Source organism: Chaetura pelagica, unplaced genomic scaffold (assembly GCF_000747805.2).
Source record: "Chaetura pelagica isolate M959 unplaced genomic scaffold, ChaPel_1.0 scaffold117, whole genome shotgun sequence".
NCBI lineage: Eukaryota > Metazoa > Chordata > Aves > Apodiformes > Apodidae > Chaetura > Chaetura pelagica.
In genome coordinates this window covers 5,886,576-5,907,291 of record NW_009954185.1, presented here as the reverse complement: position 1 = coordinate 5,907,291, position 20,716 = coordinate 5,886,576, and the positions used below count along the sequence as shown (strand labels likewise).

The 20,716-nt window shown below is 39.5% G+C and overlaps 1 protein-coding gene across 1 annotated transcript in view; it reads left to right on the top strand.

Annotated features, from left to right (window-relative positions):
* Positions 1-20,716, top strand: part of PHF21B (PHD finger protein 21B) — a 167,994-nt gene that overhangs the window by 117,712 nt on the left and 29,566 nt on the right. Inside the window, exon 3 of the mRNA XM_010002962.1 lies at positions 9,445-9,537. Coding sequence (XP_010001264.1) covers positions 9,445-9,537 — 93 coding nt within the window. The remainder of the gene's footprint in view (positions 1-9,444; positions 9,538-20,716) is intronic.

The following is a 20,716-nucleotide window of genomic DNA, read 5'->3' as shown; positions in this document are numbered from 1 at the left end:
TTTGGTAGGGGTATTACAGGGATACTACAGTCTTTTAGAAGGCTGTATGTGGTAATTAATTAACATTTGCTCTAATTAAATCCCACCACCTTACTGGCTGATGTCACAATGTTTTCTTCAGAGTGAAACATTGCTATATTAATTTCCTCTGCATTTGTCTTTTCAAAATATAAGCCAGTAATCTATAATCTGTCTACTTGTATCACTTTTTAATATTTCTTGTTACATGGGAAATTAGACACTGCGTTTGTTAATATTGCTGGAGAGGAAAAGCCCAGCCTCTCTAATAAGTATGAGAAGGTTAGCTTCAGGCTTCTGCTATATCTGTGTTCTTAATGTGGGCTTCAGAGCCAGAGTAAGTGTCTTTGAACCATTGCGATGATCGCTCAAAGTGTTTATTTGCACTTGTTCTCAAGTCTTGAGAAATATGAGCTTAAACTCTGGGTCCTCTAGCCTGAGTCCAGAAATTATTTCTGAATTTAGAAGTTATTACACAGAACTGGAATCAGCCTATGTCTTGATATATAAGATGTCCTTTAGTAAGTTTAGAAGTCTTCTTTATAACAAAGTGTTACTCGACAAATTATGAGCATTTTCAAATGTGTGAATTTGGGTTATCTCCACTGAAACCAAGTGTAGTGAAGCTAGATTCCTACCAGCAGAGTTAATCTACAAAATGACATCACTGGCATGTCTTTAACCATTTTCCTAATAACAATACAATAGGTTTAGTATGTCATTAATTATTTTTATTATTACTACATTTTCTTTGAAAACAAACACATATTTGTTTTTTACAAAACCCATCTGTGTGACCTGTTCATCCTAATTTTCATTATTTTTCAATTTACGGTGTCAGGAAGTTGACTACACGGAGCTTTTGTGTCTGCAAGTAGGAGATAACTGAAGACCTAAGTAGCATCCCGTACCAGCATTTTGTTTTTAGGATCAGGGGAGTTATATAAATAACCCTGCTTGAGTAAGAGCCAGGCAGTCTAAAAAATTAATTTTAGGTAGTGAAGTTCTCTTTTCTGTCTCCCTGGCTGTTATTCTGTATTGAAGATAGTGTTGTCCAATTAAAACAAAACCAAAAAAACCACCACCAACAACAAAAATCAAACAACAAAAAAACCCACCAACAACAAAAAGACAGACCAAACAGTTCTTCCCCTTTTAGCTCTGGGGATGACTGGGTTGAAGTCCTGATCTCTGCAATGATCTCCATAAGGATACACACACAAGGTAGCATAGAGGTTCATAGTTGTGTCTTTCTGAAGCCATTGTTGTGCTAATAAGCAACTTGTGCAAGCTGAAAACATAGGACATATTAGATCCTCAAACTCTGCTCTGTACCTATCAAGTGTGGACCCAGGTGAAATAAAACACTGCCTTTATTTCTACTAGTGATATTCCCCATGCATCAAATGTTTGTGCTGGGGCATTGTCTGAAGTAACGGTAACAGGTTTGAACAGCAAGGTGGCCAAAGCATGGAATGGAATTGTCATTGGTCCTTTCCCCCTTAAGTGTTACTTAACCATTGGGCCACAAGACACTCACTGATGTAGCAGAAAGGCTTGGAAGAAGAGAATATTAATGGTTAAATCTGAAGCACATTAGGATTTTACTGTCTTTAAGGCTTGACAGCAGCTAAGAGGGGGACTTGAGAAGGTGATTTTGAACTCTGTAGCTGGAGCTAGGTTGGACTCAGGCACAATGGGGCCTTTTCTGAAACTCAGCCTACTAGGACCTTGGAAGATGTGCCAGTATATAGGTTTATCTGGGACCAGCAGGATGAAACATCCTGAGTAGGAGCCAGAGCACATCACACAAGCTAGATAGTAGAGCGGAGTTGTGGTTTGATTTTTACTGGTTTTCTTCTCATAATTTATGTACTCCAGAAACAGATGTAATATCTAGGCTCAGAAACAGAGGAACTTTGTTGACTTTAGTGCTTGTAAGGCCAGTTCTGCTAGCACTAACATTAATGCAGAATCTCGGGAAGAAGAGATTTTCTGCTTACTAACTATAATTTCCTGTCTCCCTCATTGTAGGGAAGCACTAGTGCTGACTTTGGTATATACACAACTCTGGAAAAATACTATATGTCATGTAATATTGTGTGTTCTGAAGTGTGTGTTTGTGTTTTCGCATACAAATAGTGTGTGTATATATATGTATATTATACATATACTTATAAATTTATATAGGCATGAAATTGCCAAATCTTGTTCCTGTCTGAACAAATCAACATAAAAGATCAGCCTCTTTTATTTGGATCATCAAAGAACGGATTACATCTGTAAGTGAATACTGTAGAGTTTATCACCCTCCAAAACTAAACAAGGTGCTGCTGTATTTCAGCATTTTATTTTAATTTGAAGGCACCTACATAGCAATGTCTGCAGTAATTTTTCAGAGCTGAAATTTTAGAACTGTGGAATACCAAAATTAAGAATTCAATAGCAACAGTAATTCAGCCATGCTGTACAAAAGCAGTATTTTCCACTGGATTTTGTTGATGGACAAGTGGCTCAACATTGCTTGGTAGTCTGCCTAAAAAAAATAGTAAAGCAAGCTTATGGCATGTTCTGCACATTCAAATTGACGTTTCCTGGGAGTGTTATTGCTTCCTTTTTTAAAAAATTACATTAACAGTTGAATTTTAAGATTGTTTGCATTTATAGGGAATATGGAATTCAGCCAGAGTCTTTGTGTTCTTTCCCCAAGTTCTGTGCTCAGGGAAGTTACTGTTGGTAACAACATCCAGTTATTATGGGCTGAACTGATCTAATAGCTTCCTTTCTCCAAAAAGATTGGAGACATCAGTCCATTTTTCTGTTCTCCTGCCTTTGTGGTTTTTGTCGTCTCCTCCCTCCTCCCCCAAGAAGTGTTGCTTTTTCCTTTGCCTTTATTCTGTTGCTTGTTGTATACTTTCCTAAGCTAATTCAACTGGCAGAAAACTTTCTTTATCTTGGTTAGCAAGCTGAATTAGCTCAGCTCAGGGCCTGACAAAAGGGGCTGTGTGGCAGTGAGGAATTAGATCATCTCAGGCTGTCACGTCTCTCATGTTTTCCAGTTCTTCTGAGTGACTGAAGAATGCATAATAAATACTCAGATAAAGAACAGCAAAAGCAGCTCGGAGCCCTGTGGGTGCTAAAGTGGAATGATTTGGAAGATAATCTTAATTTTTCAGTAGCTGGTAATAGGCTGCATGGTCTATTCTGATAGGTGAGGATTCCTAAATCACTAAGGGAAGATGGTAAATTCCTCCTTTATTCCTCCTCCCACAAAACCCCCATCTTTTATTCCGATAACATAATCCTTCTGTCCTGTAACTGGGGTAGAGTAATAGTACTTTAGCAGGTGCTGGGGTTCTGTTGAAGATTTTCACTCGTACTTGAAGTAATTTGAGGGAGAGCTAGAAACTGCATTGTGCAACACACTGTGCTTTCGTTTTCCCTTTACTCAGAAATATTTATGCAGACTGTGAACAGAGAATCAATAATTTGACGACATTAGACATTAAAAACAACATCAAACTGAAACAGTTTAGTAGGTAAACAACAAATCTTTTATGAATCAGCTGAGCAAGAGACCATAGGTGTGATCACAGCTGCTGAGCGTTGTTGCAACTCAGTGAGACTATACTAATTTGTGCAGGGAGTGGAGACTTAATTAATAGGATACGATTTCTGAATAAACACAGAACAGGTATGCCCACAGCCAGACTTTCTTCTGGTTTTTTTTTCTCCTTTTTTCTTTTCAGAATTTTAGAGTGTGATCTAATGATGGTGGAAAAATCCTGTTTCTTTTGATAAAAATAATGGTGCCTTAAAAAAACCCTCAACTAACTGGTAAACAATGTGATGGAGGCTGTGTTTGAGAACAGGTAGTTGGCACAGCTATCTATGCTCTTGCTTAAGTAACCAGTGGGAGTTCTGAACCAGGGAAACTCATGAACTGTATTCATTATGGTTTTCTTTTCCCAGAATACATACCCACAGTGTGTTCAGAGTTTATATTTTTGAGTTTACCCAGATGGGAATGTGCAAGTAGCAAGAAGTAGAGATAGTGGTCTGAAAAGTCTGAGAGCCGTGGTAAAAGCAGAGATAAATTAGATGATGCTCTGAAAAGCCAAAGAGCCACAGTAAAAGCAGAAAATTGTTTGCTTTATCTCTGTGTATACTCCTCGGATACTCTCAAGAGCTTTGATACCACTGTAGGTTTCCTCGCAGATTAGCGGTGTTAAAAGGGATGAGGACGAATACCTCAGCTGCAATTAAGAATTCATTCACACCGTGGTTTTAAAAGCAAGTTTGGAATTTAAGGTGGTACTTTGCCTCCTGCTGCTTCTTGCTACCCTGGTACAGAGCCCTTTGCAAGGGGCAGCTAGAGCCAACGGTAGGCTGCTTCAGTGCAAAGGCATCTGGCTTAATTTGAGTCATTGTTAATTTGCTATAATGAGGGCTGGTTAAAATGGTATTTTAAATGCCCAGGAAAAGGATTGTTTAAAAAATAGTGTTATTTAAAAAAAAAAAAAAGGCAGCAGGACTTGTTGTGTTTCTAATTGTCTACTTCATAGTAGTAATAAATGTGCACGCGAGAGCATGATTAATGAATTCTGAGGAAAGAGAAAAGAAGTGAGGAAAACAAACACTCCTAAAAGCTGGAAGAGAAATCCTTAAATTTCTGTGAAATTCCAATTAAATTACTGCTTACACAAAATATATGCTTGAAGTGCAGTCTCTTTGGATACAATCTGAGTGTGAAACCGAACTATGCCATTCTTCCACCAGATTAGTATAAATACCATTCACAGAATTTTAATCTTTTTGGAAATGAAGTACGATTTCCACAGGTTTTTACAGAAGTTAAGTCTGGAAGGCAAGAAAATATGTGTACACATACAAGTCTTGCAGGAGCCTCAAAGTTATGTCCAAGCATGCAGTGCTTTTGCTGGTGGACTATATGGAAAAACAACAGCATTCAGATGTTTAGGTTAGCTAGAGGACAGCAACTATCCTGGATTATTGAGGTAAGCTGCAGCAAGTTTTAAGTCAAATGAACTTGGAGGTTGCATATAGTGCTTGGCATTTATATAAAGCAAGCTCAAGGTTGAATGCAGCATTCAAGTTGTGAAATGGATGTAGAATGGGTAAAAAAACCCCTGCAATTACTTCAGTGACGATCCATTCAGGTTAAGAATTTTCATCTTTGCTGTTGCCATAGCAATCTGTTCCCCTGTCACTACCACATTAAAAATCCATTCTGTAAAACTGTTGTTGCCAATATTGAACACAAAACAGACAAAAACATTTTTAATAGCTTAGGTGTCTTATTTGCAACACGAAGATCTAGATCTTAGAGAGATGCATATGTACTTTAAAAAGAAAAAGATTAGTGTTCCTCTAATACATTGTAAGAACACAGTATTTGTGCTTCAGTATTAATGTCAGTATAAAATAGTTTGCAAATAAGACAGCAATGCAGTGTCAGTTGAACTCAAATAATTGAACTGTTCTGCTAAGATAAAACAAACCCATATGTTCCTGAGATAAGTATTTATTTTGGTAACATGCTGTAGTGAAAGGCTTTTGAAACTATATGGCTTTTTAACCTTCTGTTACTCCTTGAGTCTGATTCTTTTCAGTGATTGACTTGAGTGATTTTTTTTCTGTACTGGTCTAATTCTGGAATGGGAGGTGAGTTGTATCCCCTAACAGTTTTGTGCTTGTGGTCTAATCCGAAACTGCTCATGTACCCAAGCTCAACAATGAGTTTGTAGGCATAATGAAATGTAGGAACAGGTCCTTAAGCATTTGTTAGTACATCCAAATGAGAGGGGGGAGGAATTTGTAATTCAAAGCAAATATAGTGTTTTTCTTTTGTAACTGCACTTGGCTGTATCTTCTAAATCTGATTATTTTGATTACATAGGAGGAATTGTCTTTTTTTTGTCTTTTAGTGCAACTGTGTCCTCCTGGATTGGGGCTTTTGGGCTGGTTTTCTTTTTAAAAATTATTATTTTAAATTGTTATTTTCTTAGTGAGTAAACTGACCACTTAAAAAGATTATTTCAATTGCATATCTTCTTGTGTTTTTGTAATTCAAAACATGATCCTTTGGAGCATGCTACTGGATGACATTCACCCAAAAACTGAGTTTGCAGGTCACCTACACAGTGGGCCTGCTGTGATTTCTATCCAAGGTCATATGTGGGTTGCTCAAGCAAAAAAAGGTGCCCCTTAGATGCCAGATACTTCTTTGCTCTGTGCAGGTCACTGAAGACAGGGGTTTGGAAGTGCTTTGTGTTGCAGTTATATATGTTCATTAGCCATTAACTTCTAAAGGGGGTGATGCAGTAGCTGAGGTTTCTGTTCCAGTCCAGGGCTGGGGCTAGTGCTTGTGCTAGGAGTTACCAAGGGGCCATGAGCTCCCCAGTCCTTGCCGGGGATAAGCAGTGCTTCTCAATGTAAAGTTTAGTGAGTTAGACAGTAGGAAATACACCTGATGTATTTGTTTTTATTTGGAAAAGAAATCTCAGCAGAAAAATAGTAAATCTGGTATAAATGCATAGAATCAAAGCAAAACAATCCTGGGTCAAACTGAAACTTGCTTCCTCACTTTCTCCCATCACTGCACATTTCAGTGCTCCTTCCACATTGTAGGTGTTTCAGGGGGCCACCAGAAAAGCCCAGTAGACTTAGATAGAGGAGAGATTGGGAGTTATCTTTGACTTTTATGGACCTTTTTTATTAAAATGCTTAGAGCTGTAAATGTAGAAATAAGAAATTCATTTATCTTGACAAAAGTGCTGCCATAAACTATTCAGCACTCATAAAATAACCTTTTAAATTATTGTTTCTGCTGGTATCAATAAATTCATACAAAGTGCTTAAAGGTCAGGCATTGCCAGAAAAATGTCTTTTCAGCTTGTTAATTAAAGGTTTATAAGAATGTGCACTAGCTTGCTCTTTGGACAAATTGGAAAAAAGGAAGGAGGAAAAAAAAAAGGCCCACATGGATGAAAATAACAGTGTGGAATTAGTGAATGACAAGTCTTTGATTCACTAGGCTCACTGTGGCAACCTGGGACAGATTGTGAGTGAACATGTGTGGCACTGTTAACAAGAGTAAAAAGAAGTTTATTTCCCTTTTTGGGAAGTAGGTATCTTGATTACTCAACTCTTACTGCCCATGGGCTTGAGCTAAGGACCCAGTTAGAACTGAAGTATTAAAGTGAGTGTGTGCAGTATTCTTCCTGTCATAGCCTGAGCCATGGGGAGTTTGTCCAGTTCTTATTGCCTGGCCAAGAACATCAGATAAGGACATTTACTTCTTTATTTGCCAGGCAAATGATTTTATCTACTTGTTTATTTATCACTTAAACTGGAACAAAACAGTGCTCTGAAATGCACTGAAAAATGTACCCAGAGCCAAACTGTCCAACCGTCCATTCTAGCACCTGCACCTCCTTCATTACAGGGATTGCAACTGTGATTCTCTCTGTTTTAAGCTTTACTTCTTTTGCCCATCATCATGGAGACATCCTGGTCTGATAATTAAAATCTGACCTAAAAATCAGGTGACTCACATTTGACTCTACACCAACAGATGAAGTTAATCAATCATATGACTGAGATACTAGAACTACGAAGTCTGGCTTGCACTTACAGCTGTACAATAGCCTAGGCCTGCCAACATTATTTTATCTCTAAATCTTGATATTTTTTTTCATCACTAAAGCAGAGACAATAACACTGACCTGGGTGAAGTTCCCTGAGATAACAGATGAAATGTGTTACAGGAAAAGTGCAGAGGTTTCTGTCATTGGATTCTGCTGATACAACAGCTTGAACTATTTATTGTCCAAGCTGGGAAACAATAACAAACCCATGTAAATAGTGAAAAGTAAAATGGATTGTTAGATATCTCTCTGCCTCAACATACTATAGTGCTATTATTAATGTCAGATCAAAGTTTTGAATTTTCCCTTGGCCATATGATTTCTTCACTGAGATTGTTTCCATGAATATTAAGCAACAGATCCTTACTATAAAACCATTTGTAAACAGGAGGCTGTGTCTTTGTCACCGAAAATTTCATGACCTAAGAATGCCATAATTTGATTATTTTTTTTTCCTCTCGGGATCACTCTAGAACTCCTACTTCAGGAAAACAAATCTGAGGAATTTTTTGAGAGTGCAGGTGAGAGAACTTAAAATAGTTAGTTTCTCTGATACCCACAGACAATAAATACATCCAGGCTTTGTGTTCAGGTGAAGCTAAGAAAACAGTGCAGAACAGTTTTATGGCATTTCTTGTTTCTTCTCTCATTCCTATTCCTTTTGGCTCACTCATGCAGTGTTTGGAAACATAAACCAGAATTTCCCCAGCTATGCACCCAGAGGCTAGGATGAGCTCCTTCATCTCAGGACCAAGGTGTTCTGTTCTAGGCAGGAGTTTTTGTTGTTTGGTTAGTTTTTGTTTGTTTGTTTTGTTGTGTGTTTTTTTCCTTTTGATATTTCTAGTACATAAAAGAGATTTGTTGCTCAGACATGGAGTTTTTGTGTATCTTATCTAATTTCTAAGTAATTTGAATCTTATCTTTATTATCAATTCCCAATTTCACTCCAGCGTCTGCACTTTGGATTTTAATCCATGGTACTCTGTTGGCCAGTTTGAAAATCCTTGCAAATCCATTTGTATCAGTAGGAATAGGAGTATCAGAAGATGTGCTTTCCAGGTCAGAGATAGCATACATAAAACTGACAAGAGGTGCACCCACGGTGTAAGCGTGACCTTCCAGAAGGAAGTGCTTCTCGTTTTAACTTTCTGTAGAGGGTGTACGTGCAGCCCAGGAGAAGTTGTGGTGCACCTAGTGTTTCCAGGGAATGTTATGTTACAGTGGGCTGTAGTAGATTTATAGGTAGCTTTCAGTTTTAATAATTCAGTGTTTACTTTTAGTATGACACAGTGAACTTCTCTTGTGACCCCTGGCTACCATGAAGTGCATCATCTTACCAATGCACATCTTGAAGTTTCACTGTGGTGCGTTTCACCTTCATATTTCTTCTGAGAACAATCTGGTGCGTAGACAGCCTTCAGCCTTGGCAGCACACTTCTATTGTCTTTGTATACCAAAAAAATCTTCACAACAATGAGATGTATTCTTTGCACTCAGAATTACCCAATGCTCTTAAGGAGACAACAGCTTTAGTTAACAGCGCTTCATAGAGAAGATTAACTAATTGGGAAAGTCTCTGACATGTTAGGCAGAAAAGTGCAAAAGCTTTAAATATACTGATGTATTATACCCTTCTATCTTAAGCTGGGAACAGACAAACAAAGAGCTGGAAGGAGAACCACTGTGCCAGGCAGATTCTATCTGGGGAAGCTGTGCAAGTGTTTTAAACTGTGTTCAATTGTTTTTCTTCCAACAGACTTTGGGAACTATCACTGCAGTGCCCATTAAGGTTCCTCAGGTCAGCTCCTTGCAGAGGTTGGCAGGACAAGGACCAGCAGTGCTACCTCAGGTACAAAACACAGTTCCAAAGGGGGGTTTGTGTCATTTTATATGTATTCTACTATGTTCCTGTCTGGCACCGAGGTCTGGGTAGATCAGCACACTCATTTTGCTGAATAAAGACTCTCCTTCAGTGAGTTAAACTGCAGAGCTGTGATTTTCTCCAATATGTGGGGAAGAAAAAGATATATCAGTTTTCTTCTGGGAGCATACTGTTAGCACAATGAAAAGCTCTAAAAAATCTTGTAGATTCGTCGTGGAAGAACAAAGTACATATGGTGAAACATAAATTTATGCTTTATATGATGAATCAAAAATCCCAGAAGTGAAAATCTGCAGTTCTGTAATTGAAAAAGTGGTGGAAGTATTAACCTTTCTGTTCAAGGTTTAGCCTTGCACTTTCTTTTCCTAACTTACCATATCCCTCTCTGTCCCAGTATAAAGTTTTGGTCCAACTATCTCAGCTGCCAGACTGAGGTGGGACTGGCTGGGTAGGGTTGAAAAGAGAGTTACACTCACAGATTAAAAAAATATTTTCAAACTTTTTTTGTTTGCTGTTTGTTTTTTTTCTTAATGTCCATCACTGTTTCCCTCAACATACATTTTATTCCCCATTTCAAACCTCTTTCTCAACATTCTTGAATGTCATTTTTCAACAAGTGTTTTGCTGCAGTTCTGTGGTTTGCTTTTTGGATGAATGATTATTAAGTATAAATATATTTCTCTCTGTGTGGCCCTTAGAGGTCTGTTTCTCATATGTGAACACTTTTCTAGCATTGAGGTTAATGCCGGAGATCTTCCTATTGTTCCTTATTTTTTTTTTCCTAATATTTTCTTAGTGGAAGAATGTAATAGAAGATCTGTGAGCTAAATCTGCCTGGAGTAAAGAGTATTTCTAAGATAAAGTTCTTAAATTCTCTCTTGCAATTATGTTTTGTGGAAGGCAAAGTTGTGAACATAAAGGAAGGTTATAGTTTCCTTATCAAGTTCAAGGTTTTGCTTTTCAGTTGTTTTTACAGCATAATGACACATTGATTTCTGCCATTTTGAGGTGTCCAAGATAAGCAGATTGCTCCTGAAAATAGATGAGGTTCAAGAGCAGCTGAAAGATCTGTAAAAGTGACTTAAATTACCATTAAGGATACGTTTCAGCCATGATGATGGCATTGCAAATGTTCTATGGTTTCGTTAAGTAGAAGAAATTTTGTTCAGTATTAGATTAAATTTTGAATAATCGGAAAAAGTGGAGGAAGCTGATTTCCTCAACTTTTTGAAAAGAACACATATCCTTTCTATCTTTCTGTTTAACTCATGGCAATATTTTTGTTTGTATTTCACTTTGTTTCACTCCTTTCCTAGCACAGCCTTCAATTTCAGACTTGTTTCTGCAATCATACTTAATACTAATGAAACACCAACCGTTCCTCAGCAGCCCTAAGCCATAGTTCACTAAATTTCCTATTTCATATTGATAGCATGGGAAATAACCACACAGCAATCTCATTTCTATCAAAACTAAAAATTAAGCAGGCAACTCTATCTAAAACCACGTTATCAGAGGTATATCTTATATTCTGAGTTTTTATCTGACTTTTTCACAGGTCAGTACCTCCTTCTTCAGCAACAGCCTGCCCCATTTACAGGCTGTGTCCTCCTTTGCAGTTCATCATGGTCTATATGTTCCTCTTCCACTCAAAGCTTACAGTGAATTTTAAAATTTCCATATGGTTTCCTAGTGGGAAGCTCCCTCTACCCATCAAAGGTTTCTGCTTGCTGTCTTAAGAGAGATCAAGTTTTCATCTACAAGTAGAAAGTTATGCTTCTAACAAAATACTGAAATGCCTTCAAAATATATTTAATATAGCCATAAATCAGTGACGTAAAGCTGCTACTCCAGAGACACAGCTGGATAGAGGTGGTCTGGGAGGCCACTACAAGTGAGCTGCAGCACTGAATCACTGTGAAAGCTCTCCTTCCTAAGAACTGTGAGTGCACAGTCATCTCTAGCAAATTTGGAGGGTCAATCTGTGATCTGAGAGAATAAAAATGTCAGGAAGAAAGATCATGTAATAGCACAAAGGTATCAGAGTAAAGAACATCTCTTACCCCTTCTCCCTCATAGGTCTGAGAGAACAAGTGCCAAATTAAAAACTATTTTGGAAATTAAGGGGCGTATAGTATCTTCCCATAGGAGCTGGAAACTGCAGAATTAAATCCTATCACAGTCCATGTCCTCTCAGCTGTTATGCATCGTATTTGGTTACAGAGCAGGCTGGCTACTAACCTCCTTTTGTCCCACTGTGTGACTGGCATGGCTACTGTACCTTGCTCTGAGTTAATGGCACAATCTGGGACTGACTTCCTGAGAAGCAGCTTTGCCACTGTCTCCCAGGCATGCTAACAAGCAAGGTTTCAGCCAGCTGAGTTTGGCATCTGCTAAAACCTTTCCTTTGGGTGCCCATGTAGCAGTAAAGTAAAGGGACAGCTTTTTCAAAACTACCAAGAAGTCCACAGTATTTTGCTCAAAGAATCAAAGCAGGATAATGCCCATAGTCATGCATGTTAGCTATAGCTGATTCCTGTTCTGCAAGGCATTGTAGCTTTCCTGTCCTGCAAGTCTAGCTGAAACAGTGAACTGTGCAGAGCCCTGATAGCAATGAACCCATTGCAGCAAAGGCTTCAGTCAGCCCACTTGCATGCCTGCCTGTTTGCTTGAGAAGCTAAGTCCTGGCACTGCCAGTGCAGTGGTGGGCACAGTGGCAATCCCTAAGCTGGCTTCATCTTGTCTGTATGTGCTGCTGCCTCTCTTCTTGCCTATGGAGGGGCAGAAAGCCTGGATGGATCCTTTTTGGTATCCCTGCCGTGTTAGGAACCCACTCGTCTCTGAATCACCCTGTGGAAGTGGCTTCTTTCTTAGCCAGACAGATTGCACTTCTCTTTGAGGCACGTGTAGGTAAGTGGGATTAATCTAGGTTGCTGTCTGCATTCTTGACAATACACCAGTTGCTACCTGCTCCTTTTGGCCAGTCTCAATGTTTTGGGGATGTCAGATTCCCTTTGGATTCAGATGTAAGCATGAGAGGCATGCACATTGCCAGGCTGGCTGGAAAGAAACAGGGGACTCCTCCATTTAAGGGCCACTCATCACATCTAAAGGAGTTTTATATTTTTGATTCTTTTATGCTCCTCATCTACACAAGCCTCTTTTGATTTACCTCTATGCAGTCAAGCAGGAAAATATCACACAAGTAAACTGAGGCATTTAACAATACTTATGTAAAATAAAACATACAGCTTTCTCATTTTCCACATTTTTACAGATACTTGTGATTTCTTTTGTTCGTTTGAATGGTTTTATGATATGACCCCCTGGGAGCTATTCCATATGGGGAATGAAGTTTCAAAATCTGCACATTCACAAATGGCAGCAAAATCCCATCACTTAGTGCAGAACTGCTATTAAATGGTGAGCAAACAAACATTAATTACAAGTTCATTGCACAATACAAACAATATTTCTTTAGGCATTCATTATTTGCCAAAACAAGCCTCTTTGGCAGACCTTTTTTTTTTCTTTTTTTCCTTTTCTGTTTTTCTTCTTTTCAGAATATGAAGTTATTGATGCTTTTTATCAAATAAATAACATTTCTGCTATGAGCTGTGATGTTTGGGAAGTTAATTTCAGGCAGTCTTTTGCTTCTTACTGTGGCCTTTGAGGTTTCCAGCTCAGTGAGATGTTTTGAAACTGCAGACTCTGCACTGCACTGTGAGAAGCAAATCCTGGAGATTGTCTACTCAAAGACAAGTGATGGACTCACTTCTTCTTGAGCTGTCCCTCTGCTTTATGACACTCAGCAACTGTAAGGAGTTGACCTTATGTCACCTTATGTCAGGTTACGGTTCCAGTTTTCAGCTGCAGTGCAGACAGTCTGTTTTGAGCTAGTATACATAAAAAATTAAGTCACACTGTAGCCACCTGAAGGCATGTGAGAAATCTTATTTTCTGTTCTTTGAATGGATGATTTAAAATGAACCAGTGAAGATATTAAAATAAACCTCCCATTTTGTTGTCAGTAATTTGGGCCCAATCCAGTTCTCATTCAAATTAATGGAGAGACTGTGATGATTTGAAAAGCAGTTAAATCAGATTACAATGCTACTTCCCTGACCTATTTTTCCAGTCCTGGTTGAAGGCAGGGTTCGGGGTGGCTTTGCTCGTGACGCTGATGATGAGAGTAGAGCAGGGAGTTACGCAGCAGACGCCTGCGGTGGAGCTGTCACCCAGGTTAGTGGTGAAAAGAAACAGGTATGCACAACTGCCTTAGATAAAACGTGTGTGTTCTTCAATTGTCTCTAGCCAGTTCTGCTGTCAAGTGCTGCTCAGTTTTGTATCTTCTGTAGTGATTTCAATATGCGTAATTCAGAAATTTCTGAGTTTGGCCGCTGGGTTGCAGGTGGCTTTGGGAGAGGGGCTGTTTTGTTACCGTGTATTTGTTCATCACTGTGGTCTCTAGATGTTCCCAAAATCTGAACACACATTCTCGTTTTTAAAATTTCTTGTCATAGTTCTCATTAGTACAGTTCCACTGGTAGCTGCTGCTCTTCCTCACATGTGTACCAAAACCAACCACTACTGGCTTCCCGTGGCACCTTTGGAAGATCTGTTGAAAGGAAAACAGCTCCTATAGACAGAACCCAAGTTGTATGATGGCACTGTGTACTTTAGAAGAAGTGTGTTAACAGGTTGCCCTGTGGCAAATCCTCTCTCTGTTTGCATCAAAAGTAAAAAAAAAAATAATGATTATTTTTAAGAGTAATATGTTAAGATTATGCATAGCTATTGGAAAGGGGAAAAATATTACTAAGTGCACATTAGCCTTTTGTGAAACAAGAAAAAAAGCTGGCTAATATACATATTTGTATTAAAAAGTTGCACAGAATGGAGAGACAAAAGCACTTGATTGTTTGTTTGAGTAAGGAATAATTGAATTGGGTAAGGTCGTTATTACAATATCAAAGGAGAGAAGGGCTATAATCCCCTAAGAGATGTCATGCACCTTTCTGGTATATAACCCTCAGTGCTTCCAGGGGATGTGTTGGAATCCCAGTGAAGAAGAGGGATAATCTAATTCAAGGAAACTTAATCAGCGTGGTACATAACCAAGCTAAGGGTTTTGCAACAGTATTTAATATTCATTGACTGTATGCATGCAGAAAACAGAAACAAAATTGCATTTTCAAATGAAAGGTTTTTAGAGGCCTGTCTGAAAATGCAGCCCTTAATAAGTATAGTTGTTAATCTTTTTTATTCTATATATGCTTTTGTCCTGTGCTTGTTACTGTATTTGAAGCACCTTCTGGTAATGTGTTAAGCACAAAAATTAACATTGTTATGAGCTATTTCTTCTCTCATCCTTTTTGTTTGGGAAGTTGTGCATGCAGCTGAGAGTTCTGGTTAAGGTTCCTTGTTATCAGTTTGCTTATTTTAAATGGGCTTGCTACTGGAGATTGTCTACTCAAAGACAAGTGATGGACTATTAATTGCATGCCTCTATATATTTCTATCAGAGGTGTATAACATAGGAAATATTTACTGTAGAAAGTTATGAGGTTTGTGCCCTTCACTCATAGAGAAGGAGGTTCTGACATCTGTCTGCCTACACTGAGCATCTGCCTTGCTGTAAAGACTCCCTGTACCAGAGACATGTGGCTACCTTGGCCTTTCATACTAAGTCTTTACAGGGAGAGCTCTGAAAATTGGGATGAAAACATGGTACTTTACTGAAAAGTCAATGGGAATCTCAGTTACACAGTAGGTTTGATAGGTAGCCTGTGTTGCTGAGAGAGGTGTGGGCTTGTTGGATCATCTGGAGTGCTCCATGGTATGTATTTTACACTGCTGTAGTGCAGCCAAGACAGATGAAGATATGACTAAGATGGTAAGATAAGAACTGTTCCTTGTGGATGGTGGTATGCCAGAGGTTGACAGTGATGACAGTCCTCTGCAGTATGGACAAAGATGAATGTGTGTGTCGTATCAAGAAGGACCACACCGAGGTGCAACTTGTCTGAAATACCTCCCTGTGTTGCCTACGCCTTTCTGAGTTTCAGTGTCAGTTGTCTGTCCTTAATGAGATGACTGATCCAGGGTGGTGGGGAACGAGAAGCAGAGCTGGCTATTAATAACGCTTAAGACCTTTAGACCTCATCAGTGCTGTGAACATTTTGAAAAGGACCTGGAAATACTGTTTGCCATGATAGTCTCCAAGTAGGAGCCTAAAGTATCCATATAACCCCCAGGACAGATTGAAGCGGTTTTAACACCTGACATGGTACCTTTTCCCCAGGTGAAATCTCTCACGTTTCTCCACAATTAATACTGCTTTTCAAAGTATTAGCAAGACAAGAAGAAATGTCCCTTCTTTTCACTGATATGAATTGAATCCATGCTTTAGATCCATAACTGGCTTGCATCTGGATTGTGCTGTCACTCTGAGCCTCTGTGCCAGTTGCACAAGCTTGTGGTAGACCTCTGGCCAAATGACAGGTGGATAGGAAGGTTTTCTTTGTCTGCAGTACTTCAGCAGAGGCTTGGAGGAATTCACAGCACTGCTTCCTGTCTCCAAAACCTCCGTTTTCATCCCCTTGTTCTTTCAACTTTTGGTGTTCTTCCATCTTGCTCAGACTGCCAGCAGACATAAACTATTTCTGTCATTATTTTTATTATGATTTTGTCCTTCAAGTGTTTTTATTGTAGCTATTGAATTGGTTGAGGCTGGTCATATCCTTAGAATGTGCCATTATTGTTGTCTGGAAGCAGGAAAAACTCTTAAACTGATGGACAGAACAAAGCAGTAACATGTCTTTAAAGTGGACTCAAACTCTGGTGTCAGAGAATGCCCAGCTGTGTGGATTAGTCCAGGGCTCACCTGTGAAAGTACACAGATAGGAGGAAAGCAGGCATGTTCACCAAAGGCTTAATGGAGACTTTATATTTAAATTGAAGTTAATCATAGGTGAGTATCTGATTGAGAATCAAGATGACTTGTAATGTTTAAAAGAGTAGAGATGGAAGTAAATTATTGATTGGTGCGTATAATCACAGTCTAACTTTTATATTTTTATTGTATTCCTAAACAATAAGGATTAAATTCTTTCCTCAGAGGCACATAGATAACTGCATATTCAAGGACAGAAACATGGTGCAGAAGGAAAAAAAGCGGAAATCCTTGTCAGCTTCAACCCCTACTTGTTATTTTTTTTAATAATATTGATTTTAATTTGCTGGTTTAGTGGTAGATTCCCCCTTTGCAAATGGAAAAGAGCCACTTGGTGAATCATCAACTCAATGGCAGCAATGCCAAACTAGAAAATACAGGCAGTATAGCTGAGGAGAAAATGCACATTTCATTAGCAAAAGTCAGTCACATTCCTGTGAAAGTACAGTTTTGTTTTCAAAACACTGATAACATTTTTAATAAAGAACTCCCACCTGACTGCCTTATGCCAACATCCACAAAAAGCAGAGCTGGCAGATTCCCACACAAATACCCCTCTCAGCAAAACTTCCATTTCTGTAGTATCAAGCAAAGTGGAAGGAGAAGAAAAACTAAATGAAATAGCTTTGTCTTCTTAAAAATTGCACAGGGGTTGTATTACCTGTGTATCACCTTTACAATAAGGTTGGCTGTGCATAATGAGCAAACTGAAATACCCAAAACACAGTAAGTGTACAAGTCCAGGGGAAAATGTCTGATACTGTGCACAGCATTTGAATATGTGTGCAAATGCCACGGTGTGATTCTAGAGTGGCACGGCACGTAAAATGAGAGACTATGGTTTGTTTTGTGGTGCTATTTGCAGTTCTGGCCTTACTGAAGTCTATTCAAATTTGCTGTTGGTTTCAGTTTGATTAGGATTTCTTCCCTGATCCCCACTGCCCGGAACAGCAAGGACTGGAAACATGGGCTGGATAACTTGTGTGGGTTTTGCCCTCCATTTCCTATCATTCTTCTTTGGGTTCCTGGGCTAATGTTCCAGGTAGATGTTAAGGAGAGGCTTATGTTTTATGTGGACACCTTGGACTGGGTCGTGTTGCCTGGAGTTGACTCGTGATACACCCTGAAGAGTAACTTCCTCTCTGTGTAGCCCTTTCAAAGGGAAGGAAGAAGACTTTATGGATGTATAGTCATGTGCAGGTTTAGATTTTCTCTGTGTGGCAAGAAAAAAAAACACTTTGTTTTGGCTGTCATCTCAGACCAAGCTGAAGACTGTAGGAGCTTATCAGGAGAGGAACAAATAAGCAAGCAATCTGGAAACACTTGTATTCAGGTCAGGTGGGAAACCTGGGGCTTAGGATGTGTTGTTGCTGTAAAGTTGTGCAGAAGCTTTTGCATAATTTTTATTGATTAAAAATAAAGAAGAGGGAGAGAGTCAGTTCTCAGCTGGCATAAATAGACACAGCTTTACTGAAGTCAGTGTGCATCTGTTCATACTGGTGAAGGGTGTAATTACCCCATATTGCACTCATTTTATCAGCCATTGCAAATGTTTTCTGTGTGATCCTCTAAAGCTTTTCAAGAATGAAAGCTCTGTCTGCTGCTCCCAGCACTTTGCCTCTATGACATATGAATTGTGCCAAATCCATTCTGAGGTTTTGTTTTTAAGCTCTGAGTACAAGGGTGAAGTGAAAATAAAGTGTGAATAATGGTCTTCCTCTCAAAGGCAACGTGATATTGCGTTGAGCTGAAAAATTTACTCTCATACAGATCAGCCTTGGCAGTATGAAGGGCTGATTGATGCTGAGCACGATCCAGCTGATATCTAATATTGGGGAGGGGAAGGGCTCTTCAGTGTTGCTGACAAAGCTATAACAAGATCCAGGGACTGGATACTAAAGTTGGGCAGATTCAACCTGGCAATAAAATGCCGGTCATGAGCATAATAAAATGTTATAACAGCTTATTTGGGATCGTGATGAATCCATCATTAAGAAGCCTTTAGTATTTTCTTTTAAAATCGGTCTTCAGTCTCTGGGAGAAATTCTGTGGCCAGTCTGTGAGCTGGAGGACCATGATGATCCCTTTTGGTTTTGTAATTGAAGTGCACTTGTTAACTTCCCTTCCTCACTAGGCTGTAAAGAGAACACATTTACCAGAATTGGCCTTAACAATTCTCATAGCACCTGCAGATCTGCACAGAGATAACTGTTCTAATTAAATCCTGTCCTTTAGGACTACATGGGATTGCCCACAGAGATGGGAGGAATCACGTGCTTTCCTTCCATTCTCCTTTTCCCCCATACTTGTTTGGGTTGGATCTTGAGGGCTTATTTTGTAAGAGTTTTCCTTTTTTGCCTTCTTTTTCTTCACTACAGCATGGGAGCAGCTCACCTGATGGGATGTAGCTCAGGAAGTAGATTGCCCGTGATCACAGTTGCCTTTGTCAATGGTGACACACATCAGGTTCTCCACCTCAGCAGTTGGTTCACCTGTGCAGTATGCAACAATTTGTGTTCTTGAGAGCTGGAATGATGTTTTGGTGTAATGGAAGCCTTTGGGCATTGTGTAGGGACATCTGGATGAAGCTTAATGATATGGGATATGGAAGATGTCATACTAGTCACAGGAGCTGATTCCCTCCTGATCTGAAACTCTTTAAAATATATGAAGTAAGAGGTTGCTGAATAAAAGAGAACTTTGCAAATCTCACAGGATTGGGCTCCCTGTTATTTCCTTGCCTGAAAAGCAGACAGCCCCCACATAGTGAGTTCTCAGGTCTAGGAATATCTTCTTGAACAGTGTGTTCACCTGCAGGCTGTTTGAGTACCAGAGGTGTCTGAGTATTGATGCCTAAAATAAAATGTTTCTGTTATTGTGGGTATTGAGGAAACTCAAGAATAACATGGGCCTGTGAAGTCATTATATTCAAGAAGCAGCTCTCTCTTCTCCTGCATTTAGAACCCTGGTAGTATCACATTCTGTTTTGACAGCTGTCAGAAGTTAAATGAAATATATTTGGGGAGAGGAGGGTTGAGCTACGGGGGAATTGTTATTTGCAGCGCTCGCCAACAGTTGCAGTTTTCACTTGGTAACATACATGCTGTCTGTTACTCTGTCTCTTTTCTTCTCCTTCGCTAAACTTTCGTGCCCCTTATTTCTGTGTCTCCTGTAGCAGGGACCGGTGCCATCCAACCTGTGCTGCTTTCAGTAGGAAACATCCTGGTAATTCCTTACATGTGAAACGCAGCCCCTGCTCTGCCCTGCCCTGATTTTTCTTCGGTTCTTTTTCAGTGACTGTCAGCTCCCAAACTTTGCTGGTGCCACTGCCTGCCTTTCATCTCCCAAATTCAAGCTACAGTTTTGCCCTGAGGAAACTGAATTGATGCTCTTACCTTCTTTACCTTCTTTTTTCCTTTTTCTTTTCTTTTCTGCTTTCCAGCTGATGGCATTTATTCTCACCGCTTACTGTAGCAGCTTGGTTCTAATGTGAAACTCTGCTAAAGATCTTTAACTTACCTATCTATGAGGTGCTTATGCTCAGTGTTTATATGCAAGGGAGGGGGGAGGTTCAGAGGTGTTCGAGTTGTGTTTTGGATTCCTGCCTGAGGGCTGTGGAAATAAGCATTAATTAAACTTGTTTTAGCTTTAGCTCAGGAGCACCTGGAACTTCTTCTGCAGTCAACTCTTTTTGTCCTGCTGTCATTGCAAGTACCCAGGCTCCGACAGCGTTGGCTGGGCTTGCCCGGGACCGTGCGGAGCCCCGGGCTCCCAGGACCGCTCGCTATTCCTCCTTTGCATCACACGGTGGCAGAAAACGCCCGGCCTATCTCCTTGGTGAAATCCCAACAGCTGTCTCTGTCTGCAGCACTTCGTAGTGAAAACGTCACCTTGGAAAATGAAGTCAGTTTAATTCTCTGTGCAGGAGGAGCTGCTTTTCTAGCCAAGGAATGTGCGTCCATCCACAGCTTGCAGAGCGTGTGTTAAGGGTGTGTGTAGGATCCACCGAGGTATTGCATCTGACAGTCAATGTATGTATGTTAACAGTGTAAAAAAGGTAATTATATAGCTGGAATAAATACAGGCATTTAGTTTTAATTAGGCTTTTGATTAAATATAAAAGTGCAATTAAGAGTGACAGATACAGTAGAGCCTGGTAGACTACGTGACAATTTTTGGCTCCAAAAACTC